Raw genomic sequence first — 15,785 nt, forward strand, 5'->3', positions numbered from 1 at the left:
TTCTCATGGCTCAAACCAAAATATACAAGACCTTGACTTCCAAAGCAATATACTTGCTTAAATTGACTTCTATCTTCATCTTTATTCAAGCACCAATTTCTTTAAAAAAAAATTAATCTCACTAAAATTGAAAAGAAAAATTCATTAATTCATTCCATGAATGGGATCATATAATTCGGAAAAAAGAAAAAGAATCAACAAATACTTGTCGGCAGTGAAGAACAAGCTCTAACAATACAACAAAAGCTTTAGTCTTAGTATCAATAAAATATTATGACACGCTGGTAATCAGCTTTATCACAACCCAGCATCAATAGGAAAAATAATAATTTTTCTATTTTTAAATAATTCCGATTTTTTAATAGGTATGATAATAATAATAATTTGATTTAATCCCATCTTATTTCTACTTTTTAGTCACTCACCAAACTAATTTCAATTTTGAATTTAATCAAAATAAAATAAATTTGATTTAATCCCATCTTAATTTCGTGTTTAAATTTGCAAATTAAAACAATAACTCTAAATTTGAAATTAAAAAAATCAATTTGGCCCCTTAAAGGTTTAAAATTCTGTTCCAATCCTAAAAATCAATATGAGATTTAATTTAAACCATGATTTAGAACCAAACTTTTAATTCTAATTCTAAAATTAAGTTAAAATTTAAATTATTTCTAAAATTATATTAAAATGTGGATTCTGTTTAAAGAGGTCATTTAAACCATATTCAATAAAATTAAAACCTAACAACCTCGAAATTGAAATGCACGAAAACAATGGAAATTAAATAATTTTTTATTTAATGTAATTTTAGATAGTTAATATGGGAATTAAATTTGTTTTTATAATGTAACTCATTTTGTGATTTGATTACTTTAATCAAATAAGTACTCTGTTGTGAAGAAGCTAATTAATTAAATTAAATTAAGTTATATTTAATTTTAAAAATATTTCTATTGATATTTATATATGTTATTTATTAGATTATGTAAATTTTAACTAAAATTAAATATTAATCTTGATTATTAAAACATAGTTCTAGTTATTAAAATTCATGCTTTCAACCAAAAGTTTTAAATATTTTATAGGAAAAAAGAAAGCAACTATGAATAACAATGTTGTGCCTTGTTGAAGATTTATTCTATTTATCACTTTCCATTGGTTCCTATATTATTACATCAACTTCAAATCATTTATTTATTTGTGATTTTCATCGCTCATAAACATCTCATGATTCTTAAGTTCGATCAATGATATTTCATGAAGAGGCATTGCAATTGGAGACTTGATGTGTAGGAATTCTTGAGACACTAATTTCATTGTTGGTCGAGCTTTGGGTCTAGGTCGTAAGCATGCAAAAGCAATGACAGCAATAAAAGCAATGTCTCCTGCCATTTTTTGACTTCTCGGGGTTGATAATCGAGGGTCCAAAATTTCATTTAGCATGAAATTTTGGACACAAGACGATGATGATGATAGTGTTGACAATAATTCACCAGGATGCTTTCCCATCAATATTTCCAACGCCAACACTCCAAAACTATAAACATCACATTTTTCGGTCACGACCAACGAATAAGCAAGTTCTGTAATTAAAATAAAAAAAGAAAAGTTAAATAGATGTTAATTTATATTCTGTATTCAGCTTAGTTTATGTTTGCATTTGAATCCTCCAATCTCGAATTAATTTTTGTAATTTATATTTGATATTTTTTAATTTTGTTTTTCCTACTTGTTTCCCTCATTATTCTAATAAGTAATTCGAAACAAATAAGCAGCAGAAACTAAGAATGGATAAAACTAAATAAAAAAGATAAGAAGAGAGTGAAGGTGCAGAACCTGGGGCAATATATCCATACGTCCCAACAATTACAGTTCGATTAGATGAATCAGGATCAAGAAGTCTTGCAGTCCCAAAGTCAGCAATAAAAGCTTCCAATTCAGAGCTCAACAAAATGTTATTGCTTGAGATGTCTCGATGAACAACTGGAGGGATGCAATTATGATGCATGTAAGATAGAGCATGTGCGACACCTTTGACAATGTTCACTCTTTTGGTCCAATCCAATCCTACAGCTTCATCATCAATGCTCAAGGCATAAAACAAGCTTCCATTTTCCATATATTCATAAATCAAAAACATGTAGCGATTGTGGAGACAAAATCCGTGGAGCTTGATGATGTTCTTGTGTCGTATTTCTGTTAAAAACTTGATCTCATTTCGGAAACTTGTATCGTAAGCCGGTTGCTCAGCCTCTAATCGGTGGAGCTTTTTTAAAGCAATAACTTTGCCACTTGGTAAAACTGCTTTATAAACACTGCCATAACCACCCGTTCCAATGCAATATTTAATATCAAAATCCTCTGTTGCTTTAATGATGTCTTCAAATGCAATCTTTCCATCAAAATTCCAAATAGAGAATAAATCTCCATTTTTGGTTGGAGTTGGATCATGTTTCAGAGCTTTAGCTCTATGTTGTTGGCAAAAGATGAATATCACCAATGTAAAGAATGAGATAAGAAATAACAATGTCGGGACAAGAATAATGACTGCCAGATTGTGCTTCGTTGATGGGCAAGGAAGGAAGCCTTGAATGGAACCACATAAATCCTTATTGCCTATAAATGTCTTGGGTGGAAAATTCAATAACCCATATGGAATTGGACCCCTCAGGGAGTTAAACGATAAGTTGAGGTTCTCCGGATAAAATGGAAATTCGGGAATCATGCCCGTTAGATTATTTCGACTGAGATCAATGTTGGGAAATCTGGAAACACTTAATTGAGTTAAACTCCCAAACTGGGAAGGTATCACTCCTTGGAGAAGGTTATGGCTAATATCAATGTTTGTGGAATGAGAAAGGTTAAAGAGTTGAGAAGGTATGTCTCCACCAATAAAGTTATGGCTTACATCAAGCTGGTATAGTGATAAGTAACAAATTTGCAGGGGAATCCTTCCACTCAAGTAATTGTTTGCCAAAATTAAATACGTTAAATTTGACAAATTACCAATCTGAGTTGGAATGGATCCACTCAATTTATTGTCCGAGAGATCTAAGCATTTTAAAGCCTTCAAACTCTCAATTTCATGGGGTATAGGACCTTCCAAAAGATTCGAAGCCATGGATAGATACCATAAATTGAATAAACTACCCAAATTTGGAGGGATAAAACTACTAATTTGATTATGGTAGAGATAAAGAGATTCCAATTTTGTTAACTGACCCAGAGAGGAAGGGATGTGACCTGAAAGCCTATTGGATGATAGATCTAATTCAACCAAATTCGTTAGTCTCCCAATATCTTCTGGAATGGATCCATTAAGTTGGTTTCTTTGAAGGGACAACGAGGCAAGATTGGTTAAGTTGCTGACAGAAGATGGGATTGGACCAAAAAGATAATTGGAGGATAGATTCAGTGCAACCAAATTCATTAGTCTCCCAATATCTTCTGGAATGGATCCATCAAGTTGGTTGCTTTGAAGGAACAACGAGGCAAGATTGGTTAAGTTGCTGATAGATGATGGGATTGGACCAAAAAACCAATTGTTTGAGAGATCAAGATTAACCATACTCTCTAGCTCTCCAATATTTGGTGGAATGGTACCACTGAGGCGGCAGTTTCTGAGGTGGAGAGTCATTAGCTTTTTAAGGTTGAATATTTCGGAAGACATAAAAAAAATGGAGTTACCAGACAAATTTAGAGAAACAAGATTCTCCATGTTCTGAATTTCCGAGGGAATGGAATCAAGATAGTTATAAGAAAGATCAAGCACTGCCAATTGAGTGAGGTTTCCAAGTGAAGAAGGTAACTCACCTGTAAGGCTATTCAAAGACAGTGTTAGAATTAAGTGACCCAAATTCTTATTTAAATAAAATACGATGGAAAATAAAATAAAAGTAAAATCCATATAGAACTAGACTTCTTTTATTTTATTTTAGAATAAGGTTTTTAAACCTTATTAAACTCCATCTATTTTATATTGATTAGGATAAGGTGTTTCAATCCTACTAGAATATGGCTTTGCAAGCCTATAAATAGACATAGTCTATTCCTCTTGTATTTGAGTAAAAAATTTTCGACATAGTGAATTTTCTTCTCCTCTGCCGTGGTTTTTTTCCGAAAGGGTTTCACGTAAAATTTATGTGTTCTTTATTTTTATTTATTTTATTCTATTTTATTTTCGCAAATTGGTATCGAGCTTCCGGTTATTCATCTCGATCACGGTAATGGCGTCTTTGAAGTATGAAATTCATTGTTGGATCGCAACACCAGATTTGCGTTGTGGCAAATTAAGATGCAAGCGGTTCTTGCAGATGGATCTAGAGGATGCCCTGCTAGGGATAGATAAGATGCCTTGACATTAATGATGAAGAGAAGAAGCGTAAGGATCGAAAGGCATTAACACAATTACATCGCATTTGTCCAACGAAATTTTGCAGGATGTGATGAAAGAGAAAACCGCCATTGCATTATGGAAGAGGCTAGAACAAATATGTATGTCGAAAACTCTAACAAGCAAGTTGCATATGAAGCGGCGTCTTTATGCTCATCGTTTGGAGGAAGGTGCGTCGTACACGAACACTTACAGTGTTTAAAGAAATTCTCTCAAACTTGGAGGCCATGGAGGTTCAAGATGATAAGGAAGATCTAGGGTTGATTCTACTTTGTTCGTTGCCCCGTCTTATTCAACCTTTAGAGACACGATTTTATATAGCCATGAGTCTCTCACAGTTGATGAGGTTTATGATTCTTTAACCTCGTATGATAAGATGAAGCATCTTGTGGTTAAACCCAACTCTCGTGGAGAGGGTCTCATTGTTCGTGGGAGACAAGACCGGAATGTTGATGATGATCGTGGTAGAACACAGAACGGAATCCTCGTGGTAAATCTAAGGGTAGATCGAAATCTTCAAACAGAGGTAAAACTTGCAACTTCGCAAGAAGAAAGGGCACATTAAATCTGAAAGTGCTATAAGCTACAAAATAAGATTAAAAGGGAGGTGCGAATCAAAAGGGAAAACAACCGAGAAAATTCGGTGAAGTCGATGTTGTAGAAGACTACGCGATGGTGAACTTCTAGTTGCTTCATCAATGATTCTAAAGTAAGCGAGGAGTGGATACTTGATTCAGTTGCACCTTCCACATGAGTCCCAATCGGGATTGGTTTACAACTTATGAAACGATGATCTGAAGGTGTTATTTTGATGGGAAATAATGCTTCATGTAAAATCGCGCAGTGTTGGAACAATTAAAGTTAAGATGTTTGATGGAGTTGTCGAACACTTAGTGACGTGCGGCATGTTCCGAATTGAAAAGAAATTTAATTTCGTTGAGTACTCTTGATTCAAAAGTGCAGATTCACAAGTGAAAGTGGGGTTTAAAGATTTCCAAAGGGTCCCTTGTTGTGATGAAAGGGCAAAGAAAGATTGCCAAGTTATATGTTTCTGTGGTTCTATCATTATTGGTGATACAATTGTCGCTTCCTCTTCCTTGTCGGATGATGATATTACTAAACTTTGGCATATGCGCCTAGGGCATATGAGTGAGAATGGCATGGCGAATTAAGCAAAGAGGACTTCTTAATGGGTAAGGAATTTGCAAACTGAATTTCGTGAGCCTTGTGTTTTGGGAAGCAAAGAGAGTTCGATTCACTAGAGGAATCCATAACACGAAGGAAACGTTGGAGTATATCCATTCGATCGTGGGGGCCGTCCAGAGTGCCGTCGAGAGGTGGAGCTAATTATATGCTAACCTTTATTGATGATTTTTCCAGAAAAGTTTGGGCGTTCTTCACGAAGCGAAAAGCGATGTGTTTTTCACATTTAAGTCTTGGAAAATTATGATTGAAAAGCAGACGGAAAAGCAGATAAAATACCTCCGCATGACAATGGCTTAGAGTTACATTCGATGAGTTTAATAGATTGTGCAAGTCGGAAGGATCATGAGACACTTGACGATTCGTCATACTCCACAAAGAAAGCGGTGTTGCGAAGCGAATGAACGAAGCGATCATGGAGAAGGTTCGATGTATGTTGTCAAATGCCAACTTACGAAGTCATTTTGGGCGTAAGCGACCTCTCGCATGTTTTTGATCAACCGATCTCCATCCGTTGCCATTGAGAAAAGACTCCACAAGAGGTATGGTCCGTAATCCCGCTAATTATTACGATTTAAAGATTTTTGGGTGTCCTGCGTATGCTCATGTTGATAATGGAAAATTGGAACCGAGATCCATTAAATGCGTTTTCTTGGTTATAAAGCTGGTGTAAAAGGCTATAAGTTATGGTGTCTGAAAATAGAAAAGTTGTGATTAGCAGAGATGTTGTTTTTGATGAAAGCGCTATGCTACCTAACTTATCTCTTAAAGACTCTTCCAATAAAGAAAACCAAAAGCGGTGGAGCATCGATTAATACGAATCAACTCCTCAAGCCAGTACAAAATTGAGAATAGAGTTGCTTCTTCACCGCAATACTCTATCGCCAAAAACAGGACAAGAAGAGAAATTAAACCTCCAAAGAAGTATGCCGAGGTTGATCTAGTTGCTTATGCTTTAAATGTGGTGAAGATATAGATGCGAATCAAGAGCCATTTAATTATTCGAGGCGATTAGTCGTGAAGACTCGAGAAAAGTGGATGTTTGCTATGCAAGAGGAGATGGAATCACTCCACAAAAAGCGAACATGGGATCTTGTAAAACTTCCTAAAGGTAAAAAGGCATTCGTTGTAAATGGGTGTTTAAAAGAAAGAAGGACTCAGGAGTTGAAGAACCCGGATATAAAGCAAGGCTTGTTGCAAAGGGTTCTGATCAAATTCGAGAGTGGACTTCATGATGTGTTCTCTCCAGTTGTTAAGCATAGTTCGATTCGAGCTTTGCTTGGTATTGTTGCCATGCATGATTTGGAGCTTGAGCGGTTAGATGTAAAACGCATTTTGTATGGAGAACTTGAGGAAGATATTTACATGCAACAACCGGAGGGTTTTATAGTCTCGAAAAAGAGGACTATGTTTGCTTGCTGAAAAAGTCCCTTTACGGTTTGAAACAATCACCAAGACAAGTGGTACAAGAGGTTTGATTCCTTTATGACTTCTCATGATTTCAAAAGAAGTAGTTTTGACAGTTGTGTCTACTTTAAGAAAAAGCAGTGATGGTTCTTTTGTGTATCTACTTCTTTATGTTGATGACATGTTGATAGCAAACAAAAGATAAAGAGAGATAAGAAAGGTTAAAGCCCAACTAAGTGAAGAATTTGAGATGAAAGATTTAGGACCAGCAAAGAAGATACTTGGTATGGAGATTCTCGGAGATAGAAAAGCAAGTAAATTGTACCTAAGTCGGAAGGGTACATTGAGAAAGTTCTTTGCGGTGTTCAAAATGCAGAGTGCTAAGCTGTTAGTACTCCTTTAGCGACCCATTTCAGACTTTCATCGGCCTTATCTCCTCAATCGATAATGAGATTGAGTACATGTCACATGTTCCATACTCTAGTGCAGAGAGGATCTCTCATGTATGCTATGGTTTGTTCACGCCCAGATTTATCATATGCGATCGGTCAGTTAGCGAGATACATGGCGAATCTCGGTAAAGAACACCGGAAAGCGATTCGATGGATTTTAAGATACTTAAGAGGCACTACTAATGTTTGCTTACAGTTTGGAAGAACTAAAGATGGAGTTATAGGGTATGTTGATGCTGATTTTGCTGGAGACCTTGATAGAAGAAGATCTCTCACAGGTTACGTCTTTACAATCGGAGGTTGTGCAATTAGTTGGAAAGCCACTTTGCAAACTACAATCGCTTTGTCTACCACTGAAGCTGAGTACATGGCGATTCATGAGGCTTGTAAAGAAGCTATTTGGTTGAAGGGACTATTTAGTGAACTCAATGAAGACCTTCAAATCAGCACGAGATTTTGTGACGGTCAGTGCCATCTTTCTTACAAAAGATCAAATGTTTCATGAGAGAACAAAACACATTGATATTCGGTATCATTTTGTTCGTGATATTATTGCTCGTGGTGATATTGTTGTGAGCAAAATTAGCACTCATGAAAATCCTGCAGATATGATGACTAAGTCACTTCCTATAACCAAGTTTGAGCATTGCTTAGACTTGGTTGGTGTTCATTGTTGAAGTTAAACCCTTAAGGGGTTTTTTGGAAGAGGTGAAGAACTTGTTTATTGAAAGTTCGCGATGAAGAACTTGTTCATTGAGAATTTGTGTCAAGGTGGAGATTGTTAGAATTAAGTGACCCAAATTCTTATTTAAATAAAATACGATGGAAAATAAAATAAAAGTAAAATCCATATAGAACTAGACTTCTTTTATTTTATTTTAGAATAAGGTTTTTAAACCTTATTAAACTCCATCTATTTTATATTGATTAGGATAAGGTGTTTCAATCCTACTAGAATATGGCTTTGCAAGCCTATAAATAGACATAGTCTATTCCTCTTGTATTTGAGTAAAAAATTTTTCGACATAGTGAATTTTCTTCTCCTCTGCCCGTGGTTTTTTTCCCGAAAGGGTTTCCACGTAAAATTTATGTGTTCTTTATTTTTATTTATTTTATTCTATTTTATTTTTCGCAGACAGGTTAAGGAGCTTGAGTTTCGAAAGTGCTCCTATTTGAGGTGTTATGCCCCCATTCAGACCATGGCCACTAAGATCAATATCGATAACACTTCCAGCATTGCATCGAATACCAGGCCACATACAATGGTTTCCAACTCTCTTTTTGTAATTACTCCACCACCCCGTTTCCCTCAACGCTTTTGCCTCTGCTGCCAGCCATTGAGAATCATCGTTCGTTGCTCTTGTAATTGCACTAGTGATTACAATTACAGAGAGTAAAAAGAAGGTAGGGATACAAGTGTAGGAGTAGGATTTCATAGCTATGAAGTTGATGGCTGAAGCTGCAGTCCAATTCTCAAACTTGAGCTTATTTAAATACATATAAAACAGATTTAATTTCATTGGATATCTATTAATTTCAAAGTCTTTAGGCATTGTCTAACACAGATTGATTAATATTATGTTATGGACTTGTCTTCGTCTCTTAGAAGTAAACTGGAAGTTGCAGCAAATGTTGTGTTTTTCTTTGTTGAAGCTTCTAAGAAGGTGATAAGTGAATAAAATGCGATGCTTTTTTATTTTACTAATATCACTCCATAAAGCGATGTCAGATTGGACCAACCAATTTGTTTGTTGATATTTTTAAACTCACAAGATTTTTCAAATTTCCAACAACTGCTGGCGTAGGACCTGTAATTATATCATAAAGGACTATATCATATAATATTCAACTTTATGTAATATATAAATAAAAGGGATGTCTATATATATATACATACTATTCTATGTTAAAAAATATTTTTTCAAATTTAGTAATGCGTTGAAATCATATATTCTAGTTCGACAATAAAAGTTAGTGATGCGTTGTTGCCACATTCTATCATCTCTCTTAATTATTTACAATTGATGCTCTGAAAAAAACTTGTAGAACAACAACCATGTCCATAAGAGATCAATCGACCATTATTGACTTGAAAGTTCAAAGTCTTTACTAGTCTTTACCTAACATTTCCCTACATGTTTATATCGATGGGTCCAGAAATAGCAATGCTGCCCCTGCTTGACAAAACATTCTCCCTATTATCTTACTTCTATAATAAAATACAAAAATAATCATTCAATTATTTAATTCTTTTTTTGTCACTTAATTGTTAAATTTTTTTTATATTTTTAATTATTCAAGTTTTCGAAATTAAATATTTTAGTTACTTTTCTATTAGTTGTCCAACGGAAACGCAGGCAATACTATTTACTAGACTGAAAGAATTGATAACACTATATATAATCTAATATATGTCATGCACTACAAATTTTAATTGATAATCCTATCAAAAAAAATACACAAAATCCCAAATATTGGTTTTGCGTGGGTCATACGCTAAAACCAAAAGATGGGAGGAAGACCTTGACTTCAAACTAAACAACCTGTTTTTTTTTCTTCGCACAAACGTTAAAAGTTGTAATTAATTTCTTAAAATTAAATTAGTAATATTTTTAGTTAAATTTTATGTTTTTGAAGAACATCCAGAATTGATATTATAAAGATTTGTGAAATAAACTCTTATATTATTTTTAGAAAAATATTACTAAATATACCATAAAATTTTATTTTTCATACTTAATTCAAAATTTTCAATTCATTTTTATTTTCAAAATCCAAATTGTAAAAGTAAATTATATTCTTAATTTTTATTTTCTTATAATAAAAAGTCATGTCAAGAAAAGAAGAGGTAAAAATAGAGAACCAATAATTTTGATTAATATTTTATTTTTCTATGTTATTTTAAAGAATGAGTATTGAATTTTTTATACAGATAATACAAAGATAAACTTTGAAGAATTTAAAACAACTTTCCCCATTTTCTCTCACTCTAATTATTTTTATTTTGATTCACTTTTATATGATTTTTAATTTTTGAATTTTCTAAGTTTTAAAAACAATTTCAATTTTTAATCATTTTAAATAAAATCAGGATTTGATAGGAAACATAAACTCGACGATTAAATTATTATTATACAAATTAAAATAACCAAACTTTCAGAAAAAAAACCCTAAACTCCAAAAATAGTTTATAACTACTTAATTTTCTAATGCTTAATTATAAAACACTTTTTTGGTATATGCCAAACTCATTTTCTACTAACTACTTAAATGAGAGTAATCAAATAAATTGATTTTTATGTAGATTGAAGCACAAAGTTAGAAGACTTAAATTCCATCAAGGGCTCCATGTTAGAAGTGCGAGCATAATTTGCATGCATAAACCAACGTTGACTTACTTGGTGGAGAGTGTAATATGTTGACATTTCTATCAAGTTTTGAGGAATACTGCTTGTGAAGACAATAATGGTTTCCGCGTGGGTCATAGGCTTCTCATGGCAACCCAAACCAAAATATACAAGGAAGACCTTGACTTCCTAAGCAATACACTTGCTTAAATTCATTTCCATCTTCATCTTTATTCAAACACCAATTTCTTGGCTAGTGCTCCATCACCTTTTTCTAATTTTAATTTTTTCCTTTCAATTTCTTTTAAAACAAAAACTAAACTCGTTAAAATTGAAAGGAAAAAATCATTAATTCATTCCATAAATGGGATCATACAATTTAGAAAACAACAACAACAACAACAACAAACACTCGACAACTTTGAAGGACAAGCTCCAACAACACGACAAAGACTTTAGCCTCAGCATCAATAGAACATTATTACATACTGACAACAGGCTTTATCAAAACTCAAGCTCAACATATCTAGCGAGATTGCAAATAACTATCACGATAGGAAACTAGCCTCGGATGGTCTAAAGTGGCGGGTAGAATCAACAAAAGAACTGAGCATCTACCAAACTAGAGAGGATGACGACAAACCCTCTTTAAAATCACTTCTAAAAGCAAGAGTACATTCATAAGCAAGACTAAAAAACTTGTACAAGACAAGATAAAAACTTTCAAAAGTGAAAACTTATTAAACAATAAAAAAATAAAAATTAAGATAACACGGGTCCAAAACAACTTGTAAAATCATAATATGCATTATTAAACCAACGTTGATTTACTCGGTGGAGAAATTTTGAAAATAGTTAAATGGTTTCTATCTAGTTTCTGGGAATGCTGCTTGTGAAGACAATGATGGTTTCCGCGTGGGTCATAGGCTTCTCATGCCAAGCCGTAGCCACTAGGCTCAAACCAAAATATACAAGGAATACACTTTGTAAAATTGACTTCCATCTTAACACTAATTTCTAGGTTACTGTTCCATCACTTTTTTCTAATTTTAATTTTTTTCTTTCAATTTATTTAAAAACAAAAACTAAGCTCATTAAAATTGGTAGAAAAAAAATCATAAATTTATTCCATGAATGAGATCATATCATTTGGGAAAAGGAAAAAAAACAACAAACACTCGCCAATAGTGAAAGATAAGCTCCAACAACACGACAACCTTAGTATCAATAGAACATTATAACACGTTGACAATCGAATTTGTCACAACTCAAGCACAACATATTTGAAGTAATTGCAATCAACTATCATGATAGGAAAGCAGCCTCAAATGGTCCAAAGTGACGGGCAAAATTGACAAAAGCCGAGCATCCACAAAACTAGAGAGGACGATGACAAAATTATCCTTAAAATTACTTGTAAAAGTAAGACTAAATGCGTAAGTAAGACTAAAAACTTGTACAAGACAAGACAAGACAAAAACATTCAAAAGTAAAGGCTTATTAAACATTGGAAAACAAACAACAACAAAATAAAACGTAAGACAACATGGGTCTAAAGCGACTCATGAAATAATTTATTTTTCTGAAATACTCTCAAAACAGATATTGATTAAGAAGCCTATGGAGAGCCATCATTCAAATATCTACAATCAATCCACATTTCAAAAGAAACTGTTGGTGACTGGTGGAGGTTCAGCGATGACATACACCTTCACCTATCCATCACAACTTGTGAAGGCAGTGAAAATACCCATAAAACATATCTACAAATTGAAAAGAGAGAAGGCGTATGGAGTGAATGAGGAGAAAAAAAGAAATAGAAGTTTGGTGGGGGGAGAAAAAGGCGGGTGGTAACTAGCTCGAAAACTAGCACCACTTGTTAGAAAAATCTGGTTTAAAAAAATAGTTTTCAATCATAATGAAAAATTAAAATTTTGAAAATGAAGTCGCTTTATAATATTTATAGCAATAAACTTTTCTCGAAAAGTACCTATTTTTTGAGTGAGATGAATGTATATCGTTCTTGACTTTTAACCAAACTACATTTTCCACTATTCTTATAACACCCTCGCTCGACTCGATCTCCGGGTCTAAGCTACAGGATGTCACATCCATTGTCGGAGCAACTACCGTCAAATAAATCATGCAAGCATTCATTTAGATTGTAAACACTTTCATATTACTATATATAATCAATTTCGAGCCCTAATCGAACTTATGAAAGCTTTTTTGTTGGCTCGAGCACGAAATATGACCAAATTAAAAAGTTTCAAAACTTTGAGAACGACGTCATGATGCCATCACTTCAATGTCGTGACATTGCCAAATAGTTTTTCATGTCACAACATCAAACCACTCGACGTTGCGACGTTACATATTATCGGTCGGCATTGCGACAATGAAGTTTAGTCTTCGGGAGGAAGACTCTATTGTTGGCAAAATTTGAGCCATTTGATACCTATTTCGAACTTTGTCCCAAACTTACCTATTGTGTGCACAAATACACAACTTTACCTACACCAAAACATCCCAAACACATATTAAAACAATCCATTTGACCATTTCAATTCAATCAACCCAATATAACCTCAATTTATTACTGAAATACTAGTCCCTTAAGACTGTGGATCATTATCGCTTGCAACTATAGAACTTCTCCGGTGACATCTTTAGCTACAGTGCTCATAACCCCTAGCCCTCCCTCTTGACGCTGGTATTATCTCGAACATGCTAATATAGAAGTAAGAAGTAGGTGAAGAGGAATGAAGGATTGCCTAGAAATAGGGAAATGTTTACAAAGGAATAATAACTTCGATGATGGAATCGGGTGAAGAAGAAAAAAATGGGAGAAATAAGACTTAGGGTTAAAAAAAAACTTAATCGACAAGGAATTTAGGGAAAAATTGATTTATGATGAAAGGATTTCTTTTCCTTTATGTCTCAATTTAAATAACCAAGCGTCCAAGAGAAGCTTGGGTTTCAAAATGAAATAAATTGTTCAGGTCTTCAAATATGCAACTTACATTTGTTGATCCAAGGAAGGGTTTTTCTTAAACCCTTGGGTATGTAGAAAGAGCGAGAAAGTCTACTAGTGCAAGTTGTCGATCAAGTATTCGCTAATTAGCCTTTGTTAATAAAAAGTTCACCAAGCAATGTCATGTTGGATGACTCCCTAATTCAAAGTTTAAGTCGGGGTATTTCTGCTAGAATAACCGTAATCTAGGCAGAATATAAGCCTTTGGCTTCAAGTTGAGTATGGACGAATCCACCATTTGAGCAGAGTAGGATTGGGAAAGTCTACATAATCATGGATAGAACGAGAATATAGTAGGAAATAAGAATTTCTTTTAGTTTACTTTTAGATTTTTGTCATGAGAAGAAATTTTAAAGACAAAATTTTATTTTAGGGTGGAAGAGTTGTTACACCCGATTTTCGATAAGTCCAAATTTTGGGAGGGCTTGGGAGTTAATTGAATAAAATAGTAAATCGATGGGCTCTACTAGAAAACTTGAAAATTTTTATGGCTAATTAGTAACTAATTGAGTTTCAATTTTGGCTCAATTAGTGTTGAAGCTGATCTCCATGCAGTTGGTATGAAGCAAGTGCAGCTGGAAGCTGGCCATGCAAGCTCGTGACAAGCATGTAGCAACCTTGGTTTTGTGTTGCTGTTGGATTTGAACTAATGTTTTGTTCATTTTGAAGTCTGGTTTGCTATAAGCTTTTTGATCGATGTAATTTGATGTTGATGGAGCTGTTAACCAGCTTTGTGTTAATGTACAAGTTAAGTTGTTGTTATTTGAAAAGCTTAGTGGAAGTAGGTATATGTTTAGGTAGAAATTTGACTTGTAAGTTTTTTTTCTAATATATGTAATGGCAACATGCTAATGGTGAAGAATGAATGAAATCATCAGATTTTCTTCCATATGCTCCAATCTTTCTTTGTCTTCTAAGTTCTGTTCTTTATTCTTGACAGTAGCTGAAAGCTTGAGCTTCAAGCATTTTTCCTTCATATTTCACCCGGGTATAATACGTTGCTGCTGGTGCTCTGTTTGAAATTCTTACTTTACCCGGTTAAAGTACTCAAATCCCCAACAATTAGTATCTAGAGCCTTTGTCTTTGAGGACCTGTTCTACTTGACTCAAAAACTTAAATGGCTTCTGCTAGCTTCTCTCCAGCAGCACCACTAGTCTTCACTGGTGAAGGCTTCCATATTTGACTGGTCAAGATGAGAACATACCTTCAGGCGTTTGATCTGTGGGAAGTGGTGAACTCAGATGCTGAGCCAGCTCCATTGAGGGCCAATCCTACGTTGGCTCAGATGAGGCAACATGCAGATGAGAGGACCAAGAAGCACAAGGCCATGTCCTGTATTCAGAATTGTGTTTCTGATGTGATCTTCACCAGGATCAAGACCTGTGAGACGCCGAAGCAGGCTTGGGACAAGCTTCAGGAGGAGTTCCAGGGAACTGAGAGGACCAGGCAGCAGCAGCTTCTAAATCTGAGAAGGGATTTCGAGAATCTGAAAATGAAAGAAGAGGAAACTGTCAAACAATATTCTGACAGGATAATGGCTGTTGTAAACAGCATAAGGCTCCTTGGTGAGCAATTTGATGAAGTAAGGATTGTTAAGAAGGTTCTCTCTACCCTACCAGAGAGATATGAAGCAAAGATATCCTCTTTAGAGGACTCGAGAGACTTGACAAGGATCTCCCTGACTGAGCTTATCAATGCTCTTTATGCTCAGGAGCAGAGAAGAGCTAGCAGGATCGATGAGCACCAGGAGGGTGTATTTCAGGCCAAAGTCAAGCCTGGCTCAAGTAATGCTGCCTACAAAGGCAAGAAAAATTGGAGGGATAAATCCAAAACTAATGCCTCAAGAAAATGGGATAAACCTTGCAGGCACTGCAAAAGGCCCGGTCATCCAAAGGCCAGATGCTGGTTCAGACTAGATGCTACATGCCAAAATTGCAAGAAGAAA

At 34.5% G+C, this 15,785-nt stretch overlaps 1 protein-coding gene across 1 annotated transcript; it reads right to left on the bottom strand.

Annotated features, from left to right (window-relative positions):
* Positions 1-1,108: 1,108 nt before the first annotated feature.
* Positions 1,109-9,011, bottom strand: LOC108459288 (MDIS1-interacting receptor like kinase 2-like). Its single transcript, XM_017758633.2, has 3 exons — positions 8,596-9,011; positions 1,840-3,824; positions 1,109-1,586 (listed from the first exon to the last, which is right to left on the bottom strand). Exons 1-3 carry the CDS (start codon positions 9,009-9,011, stop codon positions 1,198-1,200), a joined length of 2,790 nt encoding a protein of 929 aa, XP_017614122.1. The 3' UTR covers positions 1,109-1,197.
* Between the last annotated feature and the right edge of the window lie 6,774 nt (positions 9,012-15,785).

The sequence above is a fragment of the Gossypium arboreum genome, chromosome 9 (assembly GCF_025698485.1).
Source record: "Gossypium arboreum isolate Shixiya-1 chromosome 9, ASM2569848v2, whole genome shotgun sequence".
Classification (NCBI taxonomy): Eukaryota; Viridiplantae; Streptophyta; class Magnoliopsida; order Malvales; family Malvaceae; genus Gossypium; species Gossypium arboreum.

Coding starts and splice junctions, on each gene's coding strand:
- LOC108459288 (XM_017758633.2), bottom strand. CDS start 9,011: ATGCCTAAAGACTTTGAAATTAATAGATATCCAATGAAATTAAATCTG. Junction 3,825..8,595: donor AAACTCAAGCTCCTTAACCT/GTCTGCGAAAAA, acceptor GTCTTTGAATAG/CCTTACAGGTGAGTTACCTT. Junction 1,587..1,839: donor GTATGGATATATTGCCCCAG/GTTCTGCACCTT, acceptor TTTTAATTACAG/AACTTGCTTATTCGTTGGTC.